Source organism: Castor canadensis, chromosome 2, assembly GCF_047511655.1.
Source record: "Castor canadensis chromosome 2, mCasCan1.hap1v2, whole genome shotgun sequence".
Lineage (NCBI taxonomy): Eukaryota > Metazoa > Chordata > Mammalia > Rodentia > Castoridae > Castor > Castor canadensis.
Window position 1 is genome coordinate 44,570,468 of NC_133387.1, and position 23,746 is coordinate 44,594,213.

Below are 23,746 nucleotides of genomic sequence, written 5' to 3' on the forward strand. Positions count from 1 at the left end.
CTGAGTTGTAAAACTTCTCTATTTCTTGAAAATTTTTCATTTTAGTTTTTAATGATTTGGAATGCATAGGTTCTAGACATCATCATTATGGCTTACATGTATAGTCATTACACTCTCCTATTTATTACTTTTTACTTTTAAATTTTGTCAAACTGAACATTATGACTTCCTTTTGTGATCTGTTAAATTTGTCTCATATGTCTATCCTTTCTTTCAAGTTCTTGGAATCATTTTGTTTTTTATGTGAATCTTAAGCATATACTATGTACTTACATTTTTGGTAAGCCCTTTTGTTATAAGAGGTAAGTTTATCCCACTTATTTTTATTATTTTAATGTGTCATGTAATTTTTTTCCTGTTTTGCAATGCTTCCTTGCTACTTGTTTTCTATGTTTTACTTTTTGTTCCTTCTTCTCCTTATTCCTTACTTCTCTCTCCCTATCATGGGTAATTTGGAAAATATGTAAGCTATCTTTAGTTCTACTGTTACAAGGTACTTCTATTGATTCTTTTAAATATTTTTCCTGGTTTAAAAAAAAAAGCAATACCTACTAATTTTAGGAACTTTGGGAAACAAGGAAAAGTAGATGATGGGCCAATCATCTACTTATGGTGATCTGTTTAAAACTTTTTAAAGTTACTTTATATGACTTCCATCAGAATTAAAAAAAAAAAAAGAGAGAAAATCAAATTGTCCCTTGAAAGAGAAAGTCAACATTTATAGCAGTTACCTGCCAATAAGAAAGGCCTATAAAATGAAACTTTGCCTGTTCTTAAACTATTCCAAACTATTTGAGAAGTTGTACAAAGGCTATCTGTCATTAAAACTCCTCTTAGACTGATACAGTAGTTCCAGCCCCTGATCCTTACTACTAGGGAGGCTAAGATGGGGAGAATCGTAGTTTAAGGCCAGTATGGGCAAAAAAAGTTCACAAGACCCTATCTGAACCAATAAAAGGTGGAGGCCTGTCATCCCAGCTACTCAGGAAGCAAAAATAGAAGGATTAAAGTCCAGACTAGCGTAGGTATGAAGTGATACCCTATCTCAAAAATAACCAAAGCAAAACAAGGTGGGAGCGTGGCTCAAGTGGGAGAATGCCTGCCCTGAGTTCAACTCCCATTACCACTGAAAAACAACTACCTCTTTTTTAACAGTGACTGTAGCTCTGTTGCTAGGGCATTTGCCTCACACACGCATGCCCTGGATTTAATACCCATCACTGCAAACAAATAAATAAGAAACTCCTCATTTTGGCAAATAAACAAGAGACAATTTTTTTGTGTTTTACCATGAGTTAAAAGTACTTAACAATCTGTAAATGTGCCTGTTGATCTTTATAATATTCAAATTTATATTCATTACTTTGTCTTCTACTGAATTTTAAGTCATTAAACCTTTGCCTATCACTTCAAAAAGATCCTATGTTCTGCCCTTAGTATCCTGCCCTGTGATCAGCTAGCTGCTTTGTTAGAATTGTGATCTTCCAGTTATCTTTACAAGTATTCTCATTGGTATACATGTAGGCATTCAGCAAAATGTGTACTTATTTAGAAGCTGGGTGTGTATGATGTTACTGTTCATATACTATAAAAGAGAAAATAAAAATTTATATGTGTGAAATAATAAAATAGAGAAATTCTATCTGCGTGATATACTCTTACTTGTGTCCTCACTTAGAAGTGAAAGTGTCTGGACTTGAGGGTTAAATTCAATCAGCAGAGGAACCACCTAGCTTTGTCTAATTCTGCAACTTTAATCCGAATTCTTAATTGTGTAAGGCTGTGGAGACAAGCTCTAGATATCATTGCTAATAGGATAACGCATCTTACAAAGGAAAAATAAGCCAGTAGAGAAGTGTATACATATAAGATTTACTTTCCCAAAGTATTGAGGCAAATTGAAGCATATAAGGCAAATACACAGTCATGTAATAGTATAGTCAATGAGTGACTGAATACAGAGGATTATAATGAAACTGACAAGTTTCTATCACCTAGTGACTTAATAGCTATCATGACATAGTAGTACAATATAATACTTTTGTTTATAGTAATGCTGGTGTAGGTAGTGCCCTGCCAGTGATAGAAAAACACAGAGCATGTACGTGATGATGACAATAAACTGTTATTGGCTTATATATTTACTATAGTATAACTTTTATCCTTAGAGTAAGTTTGCTGTAAAACAGGGTACTATGTTATGTCAGCAGCCTCAGACATACTGTATTTATCTTCTCTTACTTTTTTTTTTTTTAATGATACTGGGGTTTGAACTCACTTGAGCCATGCCCCCAGCCCTTTTTGCTTTAACATTTACTTTTATGATGGGGTCTCATGCTCTCTGCACAGGCTGGCCTCAGACTGCAATCCTCCTACATACACCTCACACACAGCTTGTATTACCATGTCTGATTTGTTGGGTGAGATGGGGTCTCACTAACCTTTTACCCAGACTGACCTTGAACCATGATCCTCCCAATCACTACTTCCCAAGTAACTGGGGTGGCAGGCATGCACACACCACCATGCCCTGCCTTTATGTTGTCTCTTGACCAAATTGAATGTTGGACCTATACCTTCTAGGTTTGTCTAATTACACTTTATGAGGTTTACAACAGATGAAGTCACATAATCAGTGAACAGTGCATTTCTTAGAACATGTTCTTGTCATTAAGCAATGCAATACTATACCTGAAAGGCTGTATTAATAATATTTTAAAGGAAAGAGTTTCATCATTCCTTATGCCAGGGAAATTTTCCAAGTCATGGAGTAATTAGAAATTTCCATGTAAAATATTTAAAGATCAAAAATGCTGAATCAGTTTAAAAACTGACAATGGTGGTCTCATCCACAACCCCATTTACTAACCACAAGTGCTCAAGAATTATCAAAAGGTTGATCACCAGCAGTACAGCCCCATTTCAATGAAATGACTTTCTCGTGTTACCTGAACTATCATTCCACAGTTATGTTTTGACTGCTCAATGGCTAAGCCTAGATGCCTTCAAATTTTTACTTATTTGATTTGTAGAATTATTTATTGCAAAATTTAAATTTAGTGCAATAAAGAAATTCAACACTTCTAGGCACAGTGGTTCATGTCTGTAATCTCTACTTCGGAGGCAGAGATCTATAGGAAGGTTGTGGTGGGAGACCACCCAGGCAAAATTTAGCAAGACCCCCATCTCAACAAACAAGCAGGGCATGATGGCATGTACCTGTAATCCCAGCTATGTGGGAGGCATAGGTACAAGGATCCCATCTGAGGCCATACCGAGGAAAAAAATGTAAGACCCTATCTGAAAAATAACTAAAATAAAGAAGAAAGAAGGAAGGAGGGAGGGAGGGAGGAAGAAAGAGGAAGGGAAGATGAAAAAGGGAGAAAAAAGGGAGGGAGGGAGCAGGGAGAACGAAGGGAGAACTAAGGAAGGATGAGGAACAAAGGGAGGAGGAGAAAGGTAAGAGAAAGGAGGGAGGAGGAAGGGAGGAGGGAGGAAAGAAGGAAGAGAAGAAAGAAGTCCTCCATCAGAACCATTCATTAGTATAGCCAAACAATTTGAATTATTTTACAGTAATAAAACTTCTAAAATAAATGTTCTGCCATGCACATGTAAAGACTGAAATAAAATCAATTAAACATATGTACATCATTATTTAAGCTACACATACATCAGAAACATCCTGAGTTCAAGGCTAGCCTGGGCTACATAGGAGACCCTGTCTCAAATTACAAAAAAAGGGGGGCTGGGGACAGGACTGTGAATTTTTAATAAGCATCTCAGGTGACTAAAATGCTACTCAAAAAATCTTAAGAACCAATACCAATGTCTGGAGGATTTGGGACCTGATCTTTAGAACTTAGGAGCTTACATATAAAAATCTCTTTTTGACAATAACCTACTACACACTTCACTTAAAGGTACTCAAAGTTTGACCACATACTCAAGAAAATACCATGCTATTTAAAAGTCAATCAGTTCTTTGAAATTAGCAACTAGCAGCTAAACTTGTAGGTCTAATAAATTTCAACATCTAGTCAGCTCCTTCCAAAGGTCACATTCTAAACTAAGTGCTGCCAAGGCAGTAAGAATTTTCAGAATGAAACAGGAGCATTTTTAGGTAAAATGTTTATGAACATTGGAAAGGTCAAGTTCAGTATAGCTAGCTTCTTCTGAAAATGACCCACCCACTTAAGTAGAGCCTTTTGCATACAAACAAAAGCAAGCCAGTTACAATAAAAGTTACTTCCTAAGAATATAAGGCAGTCTGAAAAACTATGTTAAGTAGGCTCCTTTTATAAAATAAAATTGCCAGGGCAAAATTAAATCAAAGACTGCTCTAACACATTAAGAAAAGTGAAATTCATATCTTAATAGTTTCAGTTTATTAAAGAATTTAAACCTGAATCTGAAAATATCACAATATTCTGTATGTGGTTTATAAAGATAATCTTTAACAGATAGCCAATAAGCTTTTAGTAATGTTCAACTTAACTCTTCATCATTTTAATCTTCTAGAAATAAAAATAGCAAATTCATGGGGAAGAAGCTGAACACAAGATATTAAGCCGCTTTTCTCTAACTTGAAAATATCCTAAAATGATACTAGATAAAAATCAAGAATAGTTGTAAATAAATACAAATGGAGAATTTTTCTCCCGTTGGTTCACTGGTTATAAGCATAAATCTGTTAAAATTCTATTTTGTTAGTAAGTTTGCATTAATATTTCTGTGGGGGTGGGGGGACAAGGGACAAAATTAGAATTTGAACTCAGGGCCTTATGCTTGCTAGGCAGGTACTCTACCCCTTGAGACATGCCCTGAGCTTGTTTTTACATATTTTTCAAATAAGGTCTGCTGCTTATGCACAGGCCAGTCTAGACCTCAATCCTATTTATTCTTCATGCCCAGCTTTTATGGTCGAGATTGGGTCTTGCAAACTTTTTTGCTCAGCCTGGTCTCAAACCTCAAACTGCAATCCTCCTGATCTCTGCCTCCCAAGTAGCTAGAATCACAGGCATGAGTCACCACACCTTGTGAGAGCTAGCATCTTTAAAGCTGTAGTTTTAAGTTTATTATTACTACTAACATTATGAGTGATTTTTCTTGCCTTACAGCTGCAGAGAATGTTTTTCAAAATAAATCTCTAAAAAAATTAAGAAGTGGGTAACTGAGAATAAAAATGTGGAAAGGAGACTGGTATGTCGCTCTACTCAGTCTCACATGCACTAATACTGACCATCTAACAGGATTGTTACTAGACTTAGTGTTTTAAAGTAGGCATACTCTAGGTGTTGCTGGTGTGTAGAGACTAGGGAGGTCCAGCTTCTAGTGACCAGACTGAGACCTCTATCTAGTGTTTCCAGATTCTTGTCATCCTCAGAGAAGAACTTCAGAGATAATACAAAGTAAGGAATTAGGAATTAAGTTTTATACAGTGTGAAAGTTCACACATAAGGGATGAATAAGAACATCTCAAGAGAGAGTGGCCTAACCAGGGTTAGGGGCAAATTTTAATGGAGGAGAGGATTATTCATGAGTTAAGGTGGGGAGAAGGCAGGGAATTCCAGGAATGGATCAGGATTTCCTTGGAATAGGGTGTACATCCCCTTTTTAGTCCTTACATGGAGTTTTCGGATAGGTTGCAGGATAGCAGATACATGACAGAAGCAGCTAATTTTACAAGTTTATGATATGGAAATGTCATTAAAATGAAGCAAAGGACAGTTAGCAGTCACCTGTATCAGCCATGTGTGTCCTTGTTGGTTTTGTGCAGTCTTATCCTTTAATGTCTGAGTGGTCACATGACATCCTACTGTAATACAGCTCAGTGCTTACATCAGCCTGTATCCATCATGCAGTTTGCCTCTTTTTCTTTTTTTATGTATGCCTATCTAGCCTACTTTGGAGGCATTTCACCAACAGCCTTTATTGTTCAAAATTTTTCCCATGTCATGTAACATGAGAAAAAGTTAGCTTAGTCTATTTATTTTTAAAGAACAACTGAGACAGAGTAATTTACAAAGAAAAGAGGTTTATTACGGCTCATAATTATGAAGGCTAGAAAACCCCTGAGCATGAAGCCAGCATCTGCTAAGCCTCTGATAAGTGCCTCACTGAAGAAGGGGAAACAGGACCATGCACAAGAGGCAAAACATGAGTGCTAACCTTGCTTTAGAATAACTCACCCTCAAGATAACTAATCTAATCCCACAAGAGCTAGACTCACTCCCTCACCTCCATAACACAACATGAATCCAGTAGGGCTTCCCACTAAGCCACACCTTCCAACACTACTGCACTGAGAAATTAAACCATGAGTTTTTGTGGGAACACAACATACTAAAACCATAGCAGCCACATAAAATCACAAATTCAAGTGAAATTTAGGTAAGAAACGAAAAGGACAGATCTGAATATCCTATCTGAAATTAAACCAAAGAGCAAAAACTAAAGCCCACTCAAAATGAGTAGATTCTGAAACACTAACCAACCAGACCTGGAATCTTGCCACAGAAGCAATCTAGAAAATATACAGAAATCACCATATGGCTGCCCTGTAAAAATCTGGAGAAGATCCAATCAAGGGGCTGACAAGAGAAATAAAACATGCTTTTAACACAACCCTATAACCTAAGTCCATCAAGAAAAGAAATGTAGTCGTTTAGCCATTTAGGCATGATTCTTTATGTTACAGCTCATCCAATTAAATGTATCTCAAATGACACATATGTTGAGATAAGACATTGTGGTAAAAACCTTCAGTCTACTTTCAAAGAAATAAAGAGTTTCTTTTGGTATCAAGGTTATAAAGAAAATTTCACTAAGATGGCTTTGAGAAGCCTTGTGACAAGCATTAGAAGAATATACAACAAAATGAAGCCCTAATATTTGGAATATAGCTACCAAAAAATTACACACATGAATGATGAGACACTACATATTTCTTTTTTTTTTTTTTTCTGGTAGCAGAATTACAGACCTTTATGTATCTTTGTAAAGTCAGCAATTAGTAGGAGATTCATCAACTTTATGATATCCTAATGAATTCTATTAATGGAAATTCCAAACATCTAAAATCCATTATGACTAATGAGCCCAAATATTAAATAATCACAAACTATCAGCAACCATAATGACAACTAAAATAAACAAAAGTGGTAAGTTATATTGTAAACAAAAGGAATGCAAATATTTCTTAAGCAAAAGACTTTTCTTCATTTTTGATTATTAAAACAGAAACAGACTGTCAGAAACACAGACAAAAACTCCCTCCTTTCCCCTCCTCTTCTGTCTCTGCCCCTCTTTCTCCGTCTGTCTGTCTCTCTCTCCATCAACATTAATGGAAGTGGTCCAAGTTATGCAGCATTTTTGGTCCACTGAATAGAATAAGAAGTCAATATTCCAGATTATTCTTTATATAAGTTTAAGTATCCCACCAGTATGAAGATGATACCAAAACAACTTAACAAGAGATCAAAGATGATTGCCAACCTAAAAAGCAATGTCACAAAATAGTCTAACAAAAGTGCAAACAAGCAATTCAGGACAAAGTCTAAAAAATTACTGGTAATACCAGCATGTGTATGAGAAGCAGCTGAACAAAAGCATCTGCTGACCCTAAGAGAAAGAAAACATAAATCACTAAGAGGTAATTATAAAGGGCCAACAGGAGAACAGAAGCTAAAATCTGAAGGGTGCTCTACAGGACTCAATTTGCAAGTGAAGGCAACAGAATACCAACTCAACACAGAGTGTGAAACACTAGAACAATACAGCTGCTCCAACCTAACAAACAAAAAGTTCTTCCAACAGAGGTCAAGAATGAGGGGTAATTACTGCAGTCAATCCATATTTGAGCAGAATAAAAACAGAAGAAAAGGAAAGAGACTATTCATAAAGCAATTGGGGAGGGAGCCAGGTGCTGGTGGCTCACACCTGTAATCCTAACTACTCAGAAGGCAGAGATCAGGAGGATCTCAGTTCAAAGCCAGCCCCAAGTTCATGACACCCTATCTCAAAAAAACTCTTCACAAAAAAAGGGCTGGAGGAGGGGCTCAAGGTGTAGGCCCTGAGTTCAAGCCCGTGTCACAAAAAAAAAAAAAGTTGGGTAGGGCAGTCAAGAAGGTTAATTGCAGAAACAAGAGTTTAAGTCATTTTACTAAAACAATGGAAGTGTTGAGAGTTCTAAGGCTGGAAACACTACCCTATACCCCCTTCTTAAAAGTGTAAGAAAATCCATTTCACCTAAAAAGTGAATGGAGAAAAGAACAGATTGGTCCCATATAAAGTTGTATCATGAGGGGTTAAAGGGCTTAATGATAAATAATATTCCTATGAATAATGAAAGCATGACAGAAAGATATGACCAAATAAGATGAAGATGATAACATAATATTTCAAAGCAAGCTAAAAATCCTTTTGTTAAATGATAGAAGAGATGAGAAACCTCAGAACTAGTAAAACTTAGCAATGATATGTGTGGGGGCAAGGGAGAGAGGTAAACAAACTCAGGAAATAATTTAGAAATAAAGAGTAAATTACAAGAAACACAGAATGAATAAACACAGTGGATAATGCTTTAACAGAAGTAGAAAACAGAGAGGAACACAAATTTTTTAATTTAAAAAAACGAACAAAACACTTCAAAAGAAAATGACTGTTGTGTGACACAGGAAAAGAAGGTCCAACATATGTATAACAGGAGTCCCTAAGATAATCACAGCAACAAAACAAAAAAAATACACAAAAAACCCTGTAATTTAAGAAGCTCTTCCAAAATAACTTTAAATAGTGTTGAAACAAAATACATATATCTAATGAAAATGATCCAGAGCAGACTACATTTGAAGTGACCTTAAAGTATACAGGGCACAGATTTAAAAACAAATAAACAACAACAACAACAAAACCACCCTGACTTCTTGCTACATAAACTAGCAAGAACTCAAAGACTATTGCTCCTATGACTCTTTCCTGAATAATCTACCAAAGATTTCAACCAAAGCTTGGACAGTACAAACCATGCAACTGGCACCTTTGAAAGGAGAGAGGAGCAGCATGCTCATTAACTCTAAAGCAAACACTGAACAGTAAAATTAGTTTTCTTCTTAAGCACATCTGATTTTAAGACTATGATTTCCAGAATATCTGGTAACTAAATCCAAGACACCAAATTCCTTCTAGAACCAGACACAGATACGTATCTATCTGCATCTATTTAAGTCGGTCTACCTATGTAATTTTTACATACAACATTTTCAATGTCTTGGGCACTCCAGTTTAAAAGAAAATCAGTTCCTGCCCAATCTAGAAGAGAAACTAACAGAAATTGGAGCATACATTTTTTTCTCGATTAACAGAATGTTCACCTGTTGTCTCACTTCAAAGCTGACAATCCCAGAGTAAAGTTTCAAAGTGCATTATATGGAAGTCAGTAGCAAGAACCAGGAAAGGACCTTTCCTTTTCAGGAAAAAGTGTTTACCATGAGGAATGGTGGGCCAGGAAACTGAGGAACTTGAAGAGAAGGCATGTGGAAAAGAAAACAGGAAAAGAAGCCTTGAGGAGGACCTTCCCCTTGCAACTGGTAAGTGTGGAAAGGCCTCTAAAAAGACAAGAAGAATAACCAGGTTCCTCCCACCCACCCAATGGACCTACCAATAATGAGCAAAGAATCCCTAAATTTCAAGGCCAAGAAAGAACTGATTATGACTATTAGCATTACAGAAACACTACAAAAGAATAACCAGATTATGCCATCTGCAAAATGTAATATGAGACATAATGAATATAAAAATGTAAAATGAGATATTTAGGGATCTGTATAGCCATAGTTCCTGTGAGTCAGAAAAGCAATCTGAAAAGTGACATTCTTCCTTTGAAAATTATCAGCTTTTTCATTTCCTATTTGAATAAAGTGACTTAATATAATGCAGAAAATACAACTAGTAGACAAGTTAGTATCTTTTCTTATGACATCTAAACCGAAGTTCTATAAAATAATAAATCCAAACACACTTTAACATACAATTTATAAACAAAAAGTCTCAAGCATTTAAACACTTTCCTTATACAATAATAACTAAAGATTAGGTGAATAGTTAAATCCACAGTTAACAGTAGAAGAGATTAAGGGGAAAGCTTAGGAAAGAGCGTGATTATTTAACCTTGATAGGATATGAATCCAGGTAGTTTCATGTACTGATTCGAGACAAACAATAAACAGAAATCAGTACCATAATCTAACTGGATCCACTAATTTGCCAAATGCAAAATAATCTAGGGAATTAAAGCTAGACTACTAGCCTACAAACTGTATTTTTCCCCACACTGTATCCCTATGTCCAGCAAAGGTGAACGTGTTGTTGACTGGGAAATATACAACTAACTACACATCTCTAGAGTAGTCTAGAATAGACTCAACAGAGCAAAGGTTTCGGAAATAAGGAAACACAGATGTTTATTTTTGCATTCACTTTCATAAATATTGACACCAAAAAATCAAATATGTAGCTGTGAAGCAGTAATTTATTCAAAATTGAATACTTCATCAATGTTGAAGTGGCCAAAAGCTGCAGAAAACATCCAAAGGAAAATGTCTTATACAAATGACACCTTTGTAGAGGCCAGGGAGTAAAACAGAACATGGCAAAACACCAGTCAGTGTTTGCATACACAGAACACTTTCCATCTCAACAATTCCACAAATATTGTGCATAAAAGACAATCAGGAAGCAATGCCAAGGACTGAGAGCAATCTGAAAAGAAATAAAGTAAGCCTAGTGACAGCATGACTAAGTAAGAGAAAGGGATCATGAAATATTTTAGAACAACATCATCTTTTATTCCTCTAGAGTAAATATAAAACCAGCCATTACAATCTTAGTCAAGAATAGTCTATTGATATTACTGATTAAACAGTTCTTCTGTCAGAAGTGGCACCGTTTAGGAGATAGTAATGGACTAAAGTCCAGAGATTATTAACATCTAAGTTAATTTTTTTCCTTAAATAATTAAAGAGCATTGTTCAATCTTAGTGCCTAAAAATTGAATGATAGATAATAGATCATGGTTTTGGATACCATTTCAGTCATTGAAAATACCTAGAATAGCTGGGGCCTTTACAATTAAAAAAAAAAAAAAACACCACCTCCAGATGTACTGGAGACTCATCTCAAGGTGAGAGAAAAATAAAACCATGCCAACCAACTGACTTCTCCCCTTCTCTCCCTCTTCACCTCTGATTAATTTTTTAATCCTTTCTATGCAGTGTTGAGCTAAGACAAGACTGAACAATGTGTGTTCTGGGCATCATAAATGATGCAGCTCATCACTCAGTTGTATGTCTCTCTTTCCACCCTTATTTTAGCTATTTTACTTTCACTTATGAGAGGAAAGGAAAAAGCATTGTCCAAAAACCTGTATTGTACACTTAAATGATTAATTCAAGACTTAAAAAGCAAGGCTTTTGTCATATGTTTTTTGTTTCTCTAACACCTAGTGTATCTACTCATGAAACATTTGTTAAATTTGTAAGCATTACTTACTAATACTCTGCACAGCCCTTATGAAGTAAATATTCAAAAGCTAAAAACTGCCTAGCACTTATTCTGAACCTCTGTATTAAAGCAGACTTTTTGGAAGAGCCTCAAATAAAATAGCTCTATTCTCCTCTTTAATATTCTTTATGTGGTACTTCTATAAAATCACTGTGAGTGAAGTACAAGATTGAAAAAACAACTTGAATTTAAGTCCTATTGTCATTCCATTTTCCTCATTGATAGATAAAAAAGGCCATGATTCTACACTGAAATAGCTCACAAACAAGTAACAGGGGTAGAATCATATAATACAGAACTCTTTATACAGTATATAACCAGTAAACATAGTATGTTTACATAAAATAACAAGACCGTTTACACTAAATTTTTTTGTCCTTGCCAGCTACTCTAGGAGACCATGGAGTTATTTTTACAAGACTGCCATTGCTCAAAACATCTTTTAACTGTTTTGAAGACAATCTTTTAAAATTCTAATCAGGGAGTAGTTATTTGGTTTAATTGGTGACAGCTAATTACATACCCCTTATTAGCCAAGGAACCAACAGAAATCTTTCATCAAAATCATTTTTTCTAAAGAAAGACTGTGCTTACTAATAAGTAAAATGGATAAATTAAAAACAGGAGACTGATGTCATGGGGGCGCCTAGATTTAAAAGGTATCAATCCCAATAGTCCAAGAAAGAAGTAATAATGAGGACATGGAGGGACGGAAAGAAACTGCAAGACTCAGGAGAATTCTGAGGAGATAAGACAACATGCTGTCATCAATCTGACAGGAGAGGTGAGGAAAGGAAGAGTCAAGCATGATGCTCTGGATCCGAATGCCTTTTAATCAAGACTGTTCCACGGTAACAGTCAAGGAATTAAACCATTCAGCTTCATTGCCAAACCAAGTCTCTGAGTTAAAACTTAAATCACTCGGTACTCCTAGCTTGATAACCGCACCTCTACGTCCTTACTATACATGAATCACTAAAGCACAAAACCCAAATTTGAAAATATAGAGTAAAATTTGTTAATTATGTTCTTCTCTTATGAGCATAAAAAGATACACCACACCACTTTTTCAAAGCATGTAAACTGAACATGAATTCCCATACTAAGGGAGTGTGCTGCATTCTACTATGAAACACAGGTCCAACATGATACATTTTTTTAAAAAGCATTATTATTATCAAAACATCCAAAGGCAGTTAAAATAATTTTTAAAAATTAGATTTGTAAATTTGTAGACTGTAAGAATGTCAGTTCTACCTGTAAGAATACCTACTCAAGGGTGGGAAGAGTGGCTCAAATGGTAAGGTACCTGTCTAAAAAGCATGAGGCCCAGAGTTCAAACCCCAGTCTTACAAAAAAAAAAAAAAAAAGTTAAGAATACCCACTCAAGTCAGTTGAAATAGAATAACTACCTTTTATTCTTTTCCTTTTTTTTGAGACAGAGCGTAGCTCTGCAACCCCGGCAGGCTGGCCTGGAACTCATGATCCTCCTGACTCAGTAACCTGAGGCAGACCTGCCCATAACTACACTTTCCAAAGTTTGTCTCAACCTTGAATTTAGATATGAACAAAATCTTATGCTCAAAAAATACAAAGTCAATTCCAGTAGATAAAATTAGAAACATTTGTTAAGAAGATTAAAAGTATGTAACTAGATTGTCATTTTAATCTATGTTAAGTAATTCAGAAAAGGTAATTTATATTTAAACTGAATTTTGTCAAAACCCATGCAACAAACTTATTTCTTATCTAATAACCCTGAAATAAATAATTTGGTTCAGGAATTTAGCATTCAAGACATGCCTCCAGGAAAGAAATAGAATTGTAATACCATAAATAATAAATTTCCCCATAATGACAAGGAAGACCTTCAAAACTATGTATAGTTTGTCTTCACTGGTTTTAGCTTTTTCTAATATTTTTTACTGGCATATACTAAATTGTACTTTGTAAAGGGTTTCATGATGATACCACTCGGTATATTTAAACTGCTTAAAGTACTACAAAAAGATGGACATGAACTATTACTATGTATGAAGAAAGGTACCAGGAACCACTGATTACCTTGTGATTACTGAGAAGGGAATAGGGTCTTTAGCAAGCATGTGTCTCTCTCTCCCTCTTCCCCAATCCCCTCTCTCATTCTCTCTCTGTCTGTCTCTGTCTCTCTCTTTCTCTCACACACACCCACACACACAGAGTAAATCTGTAACAGTAAACAGATCAGTTGGCCACTAAATCTCTTCATCCTTAAGTAGGTAAGAAACTTCAACTTAAAACCACCCTATAAGAATATTTAATTACAAAAAGCACAAAACACAGCAACAATCTTCTTTCTAGTCTAATTATGTTTACTTATTTCTTTTCCTGACGCTAATAAGAGTGGAGAGTTTTGTGAAAGTTTTTGATGAAGAAAGAATAATTCCTAAATAAAGCTGATTAGAAATAGCGTGCTTTTTTTTTTAAGACAAAATATTCCAGGAAAGGCCTTGGAATATTTATCCAATATAAGCACATCTTTTCATAGAGAAATATGAGAAATAAAATCATCACTACATGAGTTCTTTCCCTTTCAGAGTTATTTGAATGTCAAATATCTTAGAATTTTGAAACTCAGACTAGAAAGGGAATGGAAAAGATATATTTGTGTTCATTTATAACAGTTTCTTAGGGTATTAATTTTGCTAAATGTAAGAACATTTTATTCAGCAAAGAGAAGTTACACTATTCAGTAATATGTTTTTGCAACCTCGGATGAACCTCAACCTTGTATAACTGACTTCCTAAAAAAGTCTGTGTAAATAACATTTTGGTAAATTGAACCACTTTACTTGCCCATAGGTTAGACATTTTGTAAAGCAAATAATCACTCTAAAATTGCTTTATAGCTTATATTTTTACATTATAATGAAACACAAATTAATATGTAACTCACAATCTTCTTATTTGGAGCTTAGGACATCATGTAATTATGGTCTTTAGGAGTAACTACACAAACCTTTAAATTCTTAATTGAAAGAGCCCATCAAGTTTTGGATACAATGGTGTTAAGTTATTCTAAACAATAATAGATTTAAAGGTCAATTCCATGGAGTGTCACTAGTTCAAAAATCACTTTACAAAACTGTAAAACTTAGAAATTCACTCTGCAGAAGTTTACATTCCATCTTTCAAATGTGGACTAGCCTGACATAACTCATCTTTGTTTCTCCTATCTCTTCCATCAAGTGCACCTAGCTCCATATACATTATACAAAGGTCTAAATCAGTGCCTTTTCCAAGTTTAAACACTACCAGTAAATGACGGGCCTAACCAAAATAAAAACTATTAGTTACCTAAACCACTAGGCACTCCAGAAAATGGGAAACAGTAAAAATCTATTAATTTTAATCTTTGTCACATATTTACAGGACCGCATGCCCTAACAATCACTGTTCAATGATTTGAACCCATTGCAATTCATATGTGTGTATGTGTGTGTGTCTATGTATATACAGATAATTATAGACATAGATTTCAAGCAGAAATATCTATGTAATTTCTATGTGAAAATTTAACAAATATTGACTATAGGAACTTCTAAGTACCACTGACTTGGGTAGATGCTAGAATGTTAAAAATGCACAGGTACTATTAGGTACACACACATCGACCACAATACCTTGAATACAGAACTAGAGAAACATTAAATTCAAGATAAATGAAAAATGATAATGAAGCTGTAAAGGACTTTAAAATTGCTAACTATGGACTAATACCATAGGTCAAATATTCAGTGACTGTATTTACATTCTTTTACATTTTGAGGAACTTTAAGAATAGTATTTTTAAATGAATAATATAATAACTCATTTCATTACTTTTCTATACTTTCCTATTTCCTAGAATTTCTTTATGCAATTTCAGATGACTTATATGGTTATATTCTGGAGACATAAGTTTTGCTATATACAAACTTAAAAAAAAATCAATCCACAAAATCTAACACCAGTTTTACCATAAGGTTAAGTGTAACTCTTAACCTTTAAATAGTAATATCTGCATAAAGATGTTATTTTTTGACCACATGGCTTAATATAAAATAAAACATAGAAACTGTTCCAATGGTCAACTAACATCAATGAGTAGTAATGCTAAAGGCTGGTATTTCTTTAAAATAAAAACTAAAAGTGGATAAAAATTAAAATGGATAAATTCTGAGTAGAATAAATAACAGTAAGGCACTCTGCATCCAATCAAGTAAATGATAACACAGTACATGAAAAGCTTACTACTTGCCATTCTAACTCAGTAATAGTGGATATTCAGTCAGAGTCATATCCTACTCGTTTCAATAGCCTCAAAGGGCATCACACTATTGCTACATATGACCATGACTACACCAGAAACCACATCCAATAATACAGTTCAGACTTCTACAATAATGCATATATATGTACTCAAAGAAAAATGGCCAATGACATCACCCTAAGCCAAACTATAGTAGAATATAATATGTACAGTCAGCAATATAGTAGGTTTAGATATATTATAGATGTCATAAAACAAAGCTATTCTAAAATTCATGGAATGGAAAAAATTGTTTATGTATATATATTTTTTGACATTTTACATTTGAAAAAGCACTTTTCAAATATGTAACCAAATAGACAGATACATACTTCTAAATATATTCACTTTATCAAGTATACAACAGGAATTAAAGATGAATGTGATGACCCATACCTGTAATCCCAGCACTCAGGAGGCTGAGACAGGAGGATCTCGAATTAGAGCCCAGACTGGGCTACATATTAGAGATCCTGTGAGGAGAGGGGGTAGGGGGAGGAAGAAGGAAAGGAGGGAGAGGAGGAGGCAGAACCAATTGTTTCCTTAAGCAGAATATTAACTAACTTCTTTAATACTATAAAAATTAAAATTAGATAAAAGACTATTCACAAAAGTTCTCCCATGGCCATTCGGGATAAGGGACTATTAATGTCAGCAGTTGATATGTATTCAATCATCAATACTACCAGGTAGCAACTTGTAGCAGTTTTTACTTTTATGTTATAAAACACATCTAGATGTTTAGTAGATTTCTCAACTAATAACCTGGCACATAATCTTGGACATAACATTGCCACACAACTATGGATGTCACTAGTTTAACTCATTCTTATTTTTGGTAAGCCATTATTAAGGTGAACCATGGTGGCACTTCATTAAGTTAAATACACAGAGGTTAAACCCACAAACTGCAGATACAACTGTTGGCTCTTGGGAAGACTTAAATCAATGCAGTGGCAGTTACTGGGGCCATCACTTGAGACTGGTATGTGCTTAGTGAGTCCTGAAGCACCAATCAGTTCACTACCATATATATATAACTAACTTTTAACATTTATGAAAGGAGAAAAGCACTTCTGCTCACTATAATGTGATACAAGGACAGTACAGATTATGGTTACATGTAAGGAGGAGCAGAAACAATCAATTCCTGAAATGAACACCGAATCCAGAATAAAAAGATACGAATTACACATCTATTTTCTTGCTGAATCAAAGTATACACTGCTTGGTATACAGGTAACACTCAAATCTTTTCTTCTTCTCAACCTACATAACTAGACACAGCATAATATAGGGGAAGTCATGAACTGGGGTACTGGTGAACTTGTCTCCTTCCTGGCTTTAACCTCAACAATATACATTTGAAGTAAACAACAGTGCTAAAGGTATTTGCCATGCTTATTCCTACTAAAATGAAATACTGGAAAAGTGTTTTTCTACAATTGATTCATAAGTAAAATCCTTTTCAGACTTACTGAAACAGATGGTAGGGACCCATCTCTCACTGGGACACTGGAACAGGCTAATTTTTACATCACTGTTAAATATTGTTAAAGTACCATTACTGCAAAGCCATTGTTGTAAGCACCCTTTGGAAGTTTGTTTTCCCCTTCCTCTTTAAATGTGTTGAGATGTTGAGGGATGGGAACTTTAACTCCCTAACAGCTGCCAGATCCTTCTCTAGGGTTCAGACTGCCTTGAGCAAAGGACTGCCAACCAAGTAGCCAGACTGCCCAAATGCCAACATCCAAAGCACTACTCCTGCTTCAGAAGGCACTGTCCCAGCAAGCAGCTTGTACCAGACTGCTACCCAACTGAAGACCTGTGATTGATGCAAACACAATCTTTCATTTACATAATGGACTATACCATGATTGGTGCAAACATCCTTGTCTCCTCCCCCTTCTGGTTACATAAGCAGGCTGCTCAACTTACTTTGTGAGCAGCTGGGAGACACTTCCCTGCTCATCCCCACCTCCAGGATATTACAACATCAAGTCTAAATACAGACTTTCTCATGAGTGGTCTTGCCCATCATTGCTGAACTGACAGCACAAAGAAAAAGAAAAGCAGCGGGGAGAAATGACCCAAACATTGTATGCACATATGGATATAATAAAAAAAGAAAAGAAAAAAAAGCACATTGTACATGTGGATGGAAATATCAAAACCCCTTTGTACAACTAGTTTATGCTAATAAAGACTGTTTCAGACAAATAAAAAAAAAAAAAAGAAAAGCAGCAGCAGTGGCAGGAAGGAAGCTGCCCTGACAGCACGGTAGCAGGTGGACAATCTGAGCAGTCCAGGAGAAACTGACCAGAATGGAGGGAAGACAACAGCTGGCAGCGGAAAAAAAAAAAAGAATCTGGCAATGGAGAAAGTAAAACTGACCATTGGTGGCAGAGAGACCCCTCCCACTGTAAGAGCTGTACCACTTAGGGCTCAAACCCTATGCAGTGCAATAGCTGTCAGGGGTCTTGGCCCCAAATCATGAGGCCAGAACCCCAGTGCTATCCCCTAGCTGACCAAGGCCCACTGTCATCCACTCCACCTTCAAATATCAGCAAAGGCCTAGAATAATTGCAGAGTTTCTCCTCACCTACTACAACTTCTAGCTGGGTTGAGCTGGCCCCCAGCCAACTGGTTTGTAACACTACTGATAATCTTTTATAATTTGTTTTATGAGGTAAGCACGAATAGTCTTCTACAATAGCAGGAAGATGAGTGAAGTCATGTTCATTTCCACAGGTCCAGATTAAAGGGTAAGAGAAAGGTGGCTCTTCTATCAATTCCCCAGGCTTTCTATATGAATAAATTAGTATTCTCTTCCTTCTGCTTACTTTTGGCAGACCAGTTAGGGGAGCATAATAAGTTAGATAAACTCAACCTCTCGTTAAAATAATTAAACAGTATATAGGACAGGAAGAATGTCCGTGATTTGGTTTCTTAGACATTTCTTAAGAGAACAAAATTATATATTGAAGACAAAAGACAACAGCATTAGGCACAGACCCAGGACAGGTGCTGTGAAAAGCCTATTTTAGTGGTGTCTGGGAATTTTAAGCTCTGAGGAAAAGACTGAACTAAAATTAAGAACAAAGTCATTAGTACATACTCCTTGGCAGATTACTAGTGTATGTAAAATTTTGATAAAACAGGCTTTTCAAATTTTTTAAACCTTCAAGCTTAAGGAAAACCCACTTCTATTTGTTGAATACTAGCATTTATTTCCATTTTATTCCATTGCATGGAGCTCAGATACTCCTTTGTTTTCTTATTCAAATGTAGTTTCCATTATCACAAATAGAATAAAAATCGCAAAGACTTCATTATCTTCCATTTCCCCAATGCACAAATCTTAAGTTTGCATTGTCTTTCCAGAAATGTACACTTAAGTAAATGAAATACTCTTGTATAAAAGTACTTAATGAAGGAGATGATTTTCAGTTCAACATATACACACAAAACTTTACATATAGTTGAAAATTAAGACCTTAGGTACTCAATCTTCTATAGACTCAGAATAATAGTTATTTGTGAGAGGAATATAATCTTTAACATAACACAATGCATTGATTAAATAACTTTATAAATTCACTTATTTATTTTGCTATTCCCTCATTGATCCAGAAATTTTATGCACCATGAGATAACCAACGGAAAAAATTAGATCCATTAAATAATGAACATTGTTGCTACTTAGTGTAGTTCCCAGAGTCTGAAAATCTTTCCCAAAAATCAGTATTTGAAACTTGTTACTTTAGAAATGCTACAATTTTAACATATTTCCACTCTATACTGGAAGACTTTGAATCACGTTCCCATAAGCACTCTACGAAAACTAATTATAAAGCAGAAGAAAGACTTCAGTCTCCAAGAATATCAGCCTAAGAGTAAACTTAACAAGAGAATAATTGCATATCTCTAAAAAGACAAAAAGTTACTTAAAATGTTTGTATCCTACAACTGAGCACAGCATAAAAATTACTCAAAAAGATGAATTTGATGAATACATTACATGCTGATTGGCTTTGTATTATCTTTTAAAATAGAATCATAACTTCTTTATGTATAGAACAATGAAGTTCTCAAGATATTTGTGAAAAATTTTACTCAGATTTTACCCTAGAGTATGAGGCCTAGATAAATCTGACATGTGAAATCAGAGACCAATGCACACTATTTGTCAAAAAAGAAGCTACATGAGTTACAAGATCCAAGTTTTTGTTACTAGGTTCAGTACACTTAAAATGAGCAGTATTCTCCAACCAGAGTATTAGAATGCAACTGTTTTGATGTCTTTTAGGACTTAAAATTCATCGTAATGCTCAGTCTTTACAAAAAAACATGAGAGTAGCATTTGCTACTTACTATCTTGCATAGTAAGATTGTCAGTATTTTGTTCTGTGTTTAAATCCAGGGGGTTTGCTCTATGAAGCCTAAGAAAAAAATAACTTTATTATGTTTTCTTTTGGTTGTTACTAATGACTGTAACTTAAAGATCATTAATTTTAACACTAACATTCTGCTATAGTCTCATTTGACTTGTTCTATTTATCTCAAAGGTAGGCTTTATGTATTACCATCACAAAAAATAACTATTTGCATAATACTTTATGATTTTACATCTATTACAAACACATCACAGGGAGCCTGAGGATGCATTCACAGCTTGTCATTCACCACTTCAAGACCCTTCAGAAACAAACAAGAGGGAGAGTGACATTTTGCTAATGGCACAAGTATAGAAATGAATCTAAATAACAAACCTTGAAGTTTTAATAATACAAAAGAAAGAAAAATACAAACAAAAAGAGGACAATCTATGAGAATAAACAGAACTTTCAATTTGTAAACTCCACATCTTCTATACAGGAGCAAGATGTTTGCAAGTTTATCCATCTTCTGTTATGGTAACCATTTCAGTTATCTAAGACTATGCTATACAAATAAAGGAAATCACTATCTTTTTATGGGTTTCATAAATTAGTATCATGATAACATTAAAATTAATTGCTTCTAGTTACAGAATTCAGCTTTTCCTCAGCTTGGTGAAATAACCTGAGTATCAATTGATACTCTATCAGTATCTAGACTGGTATCTCTATCAGTCTAGCCTTAGCCCTATAAAGATGCACATGTTTTAAGAGAAAAATAATGACATAATGTGTTTAGAAATTACACTGTTTCATAATTTCTTCTTGGTAAAAGAATTAGAAAATTAAGTTTCTCAATTTTCTTCCATAATCATCACTCCAAAGTGCATAAAATACTGCATGTTCAGTTATGTCATCTCTAATCCGAATGCCCACACCATTTGCAGCTTTCAGTAAACAATACACCTCTATATGAAACACATATCCCTTGAGCCACCATCTACTTGATTTAATATTTTAAAATGCAGTTTCAAAGCACAGTATAATAGCACCATCTTAAATACATACACCCTCTCTGAAATGTGCAGAAAAGGAAGGAGGTGGAGAGCAAAGGAAGAAATGGAGCACGTTGTTGGTTTTCATTCATGCAGTATAGTGATGTCAGTGTCTGCAGCAGCAGTGGCAGCAGCAGGAGCCTTGACCAGTGGAAGCTAAAATCCACTAAAGTTGGAACCTTGCAGAATTCAAAAGAAACTGAGTAATATTTGAAAATGTAAATCAACTAAGTGTATGGATTTTAAATAGCAAAGTGGACAGAACAGATTAGTTGAGCAGTTTTAACATGGGTAGAGAGGAACACAGGGGTAATAAACTATAATGTGGAGAAGTAGCATAGGGGTAATATAATCAGTGAACCTGGGGGCACACGCGCCTGAATTCAAAATCACTTCTCTGGAAGAAACTGACAAAACCACCTGGCGTTAAAAACAGCAGAAAAACATCTCCAGCTGAGAAAGCCCTCCAGTTCCCAACACAAGCTCTCTGATACTGCAAGTCTGTCTACTGCACAACCAGACTCAGAAAAGTGTTTTCATCATGATTGCATTAAAACTGCATTAAAGTCGGATGTGCCATGCTTCAACAAAGAGGAGAGCTTAAGCCTGATCACAAATTTCATTAAAACTACTTGATGATGAGGCATGTAATTCCTAAGCAATTAGGGCCTTTGAACGATGCAGAAAAACAAGTTGTACTATTACCTGTTGTAAGATGTTACTGTTTATCAACAAAAGGGAAAGAAGTACTAGTTATATTGGTCATTATACTGTTTTGGCAATTTTACTCTGCTCACAAAATCCTCTGTACACAACATACAATGCTTATTTTATGCTTCTTATATTACTCCCTAAAAGAAAACCCAACTCAATTTATGCATTGTTAAAACCAAATCACTCAAAAATTTATGTAACTGTTGCCATCCCATTTTTCTGTTACCTCTCATTTAATATAGCTCTCAAAAATGTGCAAGGGAGTTGCATATGGCATTAATCTGTTAGAAAATGGTGGCCTTTCTGTAAAATTCAACCAGAGATGTGTGTTCAGTTGTGGTCATTATTAGGGCGATCACGTTGTTTTCATTCATTCATTCAGGATTTGCTGGAGGATGTCAGTTCCTGCAGCAGCTGGCTTGACCTGGGGGAGGAGTGGAGGAGCAAATTCCTCCTGATGCATACAGATTATAGAATGTATTTCTTGGTGCTAATTTACTTGTCCCTCTGCACTACATCCTACACTGGGGCTCGCCATCAAGTGGTCTGAAAACAAGTGCCTTAGCAACATGCTAATTATGGGTCTTAAATATTAAAATTAAAAACACAACTGACCTATCATAATGCACCCTTCTTTCTCCAACTCTACCAGCTTCTTCAAGAAAACTCCATTAAAAAATTCCACATACCACATAAACATTGTACAGAGCTTGACAGTGTTTCCCTTCCAGCAGAGATTTTTCCACTCCGTAGGATCCCTTCCTTCCACAATGCAGCAGCAGCAGTAGCAACTGTAGCTCTGGGCTGGTATCTAATAACATTAGCTACTCTACTCTCCCTCATGGGCTTTAAAGTCCCTGTTTTGGCTAATCTTTTTCTCCCCCAGGACTCAACTAGATCATGCTCTGAGTCCCTAAGACATAAACAAAACAAAATCAAAACACAAAACATGAAGGGAAGCTCACAGCATCTCCGAACTCACCATTACCTTTGACACCTAACAAAAAGGAAAACCGAGATCCTTACACAGATCAACTGAACTGTTAAAGTGGACTCAAAAATGGAAGGAAAACGTGAACAGACTCCACAAATAGGCTTTCAGGAATTTATCACGAAAATCATGAGTTGGGCATAAATCATTTGTAGTGCAGTAGTGCTCTCATGCATGACTATATAGAGACTGGGAAGAAAAGAAAAAAAAAACCCTATACATTTCAATTGCACATTCAAAACTGCCCCCTCTACACATCCAAAGGATATCCTTACATCATAAGTAACGCCACTAGCCCTCCAAAAATGAAAACAAAAATCTGATCCCGGTACTTGCAGGCACGTTAGGAACTTTGCAGGGAAGCACAAAGGCTGCAGAGATTACGACTACCACCTTATCCGCTGCTGGAGAGTTTGCGTGCGTGTTAAAGGGTTTCGACCAGCTCCTCCTTCCCCAGCTACAAGCTGCAAACACACTACAGAGCTGGGCAGCTCTTAAAGTGAAAAACCTTTCGATGCAGGCGAGTGGTGCAGGGTAAAACCGGAGGGGACGGCACGAGGGTCGGATAAAAGTTGCTTTTCAGTTCGCCGCTCCGAACCCCGCAGCGAGCGCAGGGGGTGAGATTCCCAACGCCACTTTCACACCTTCGAGAATGCATTAGCAAAGAGAAGCCCGGAGAGGCTGAAGTTTCCACGGAGGGCACCGTCGGGGAGACGCA

At 35.7% G+C, this 23,746-nt stretch overlaps 1 protein-coding gene across 8 annotated transcripts in view; it reads right to left on the bottom strand.

Annotated features, from left to right (window-relative positions):
* The window catches only part of Glcci1 (glucocorticoid induced 1), a 399,609-nt gene that overhangs the window by 58,857 nt on the left and 317,006 nt on the right, over positions 1–23,746 (bottom strand). Inside the window, exon 1 of one of the 8 annotated variants that reach the window (XM_074064681.1) lies at positions 22,727–23,738. The exons of 6 other annotated variants lie outside the window; for them this stretch is intronic. In XM_074064681.1, the coding sequence (XP_073920782.1) occupies positions 22,727–22,988 (262 nt within the window). In that variant the 5' untranslated portion in view covers positions 22,989–23,738. Of the gene's footprint in view, positions 1–3,219; positions 3,422–22,726; positions 23,739–23,746 lie in introns of those variants that run through there. One more of the 8 variants, XM_020186405.2, reaches the window with a different exon arrangement.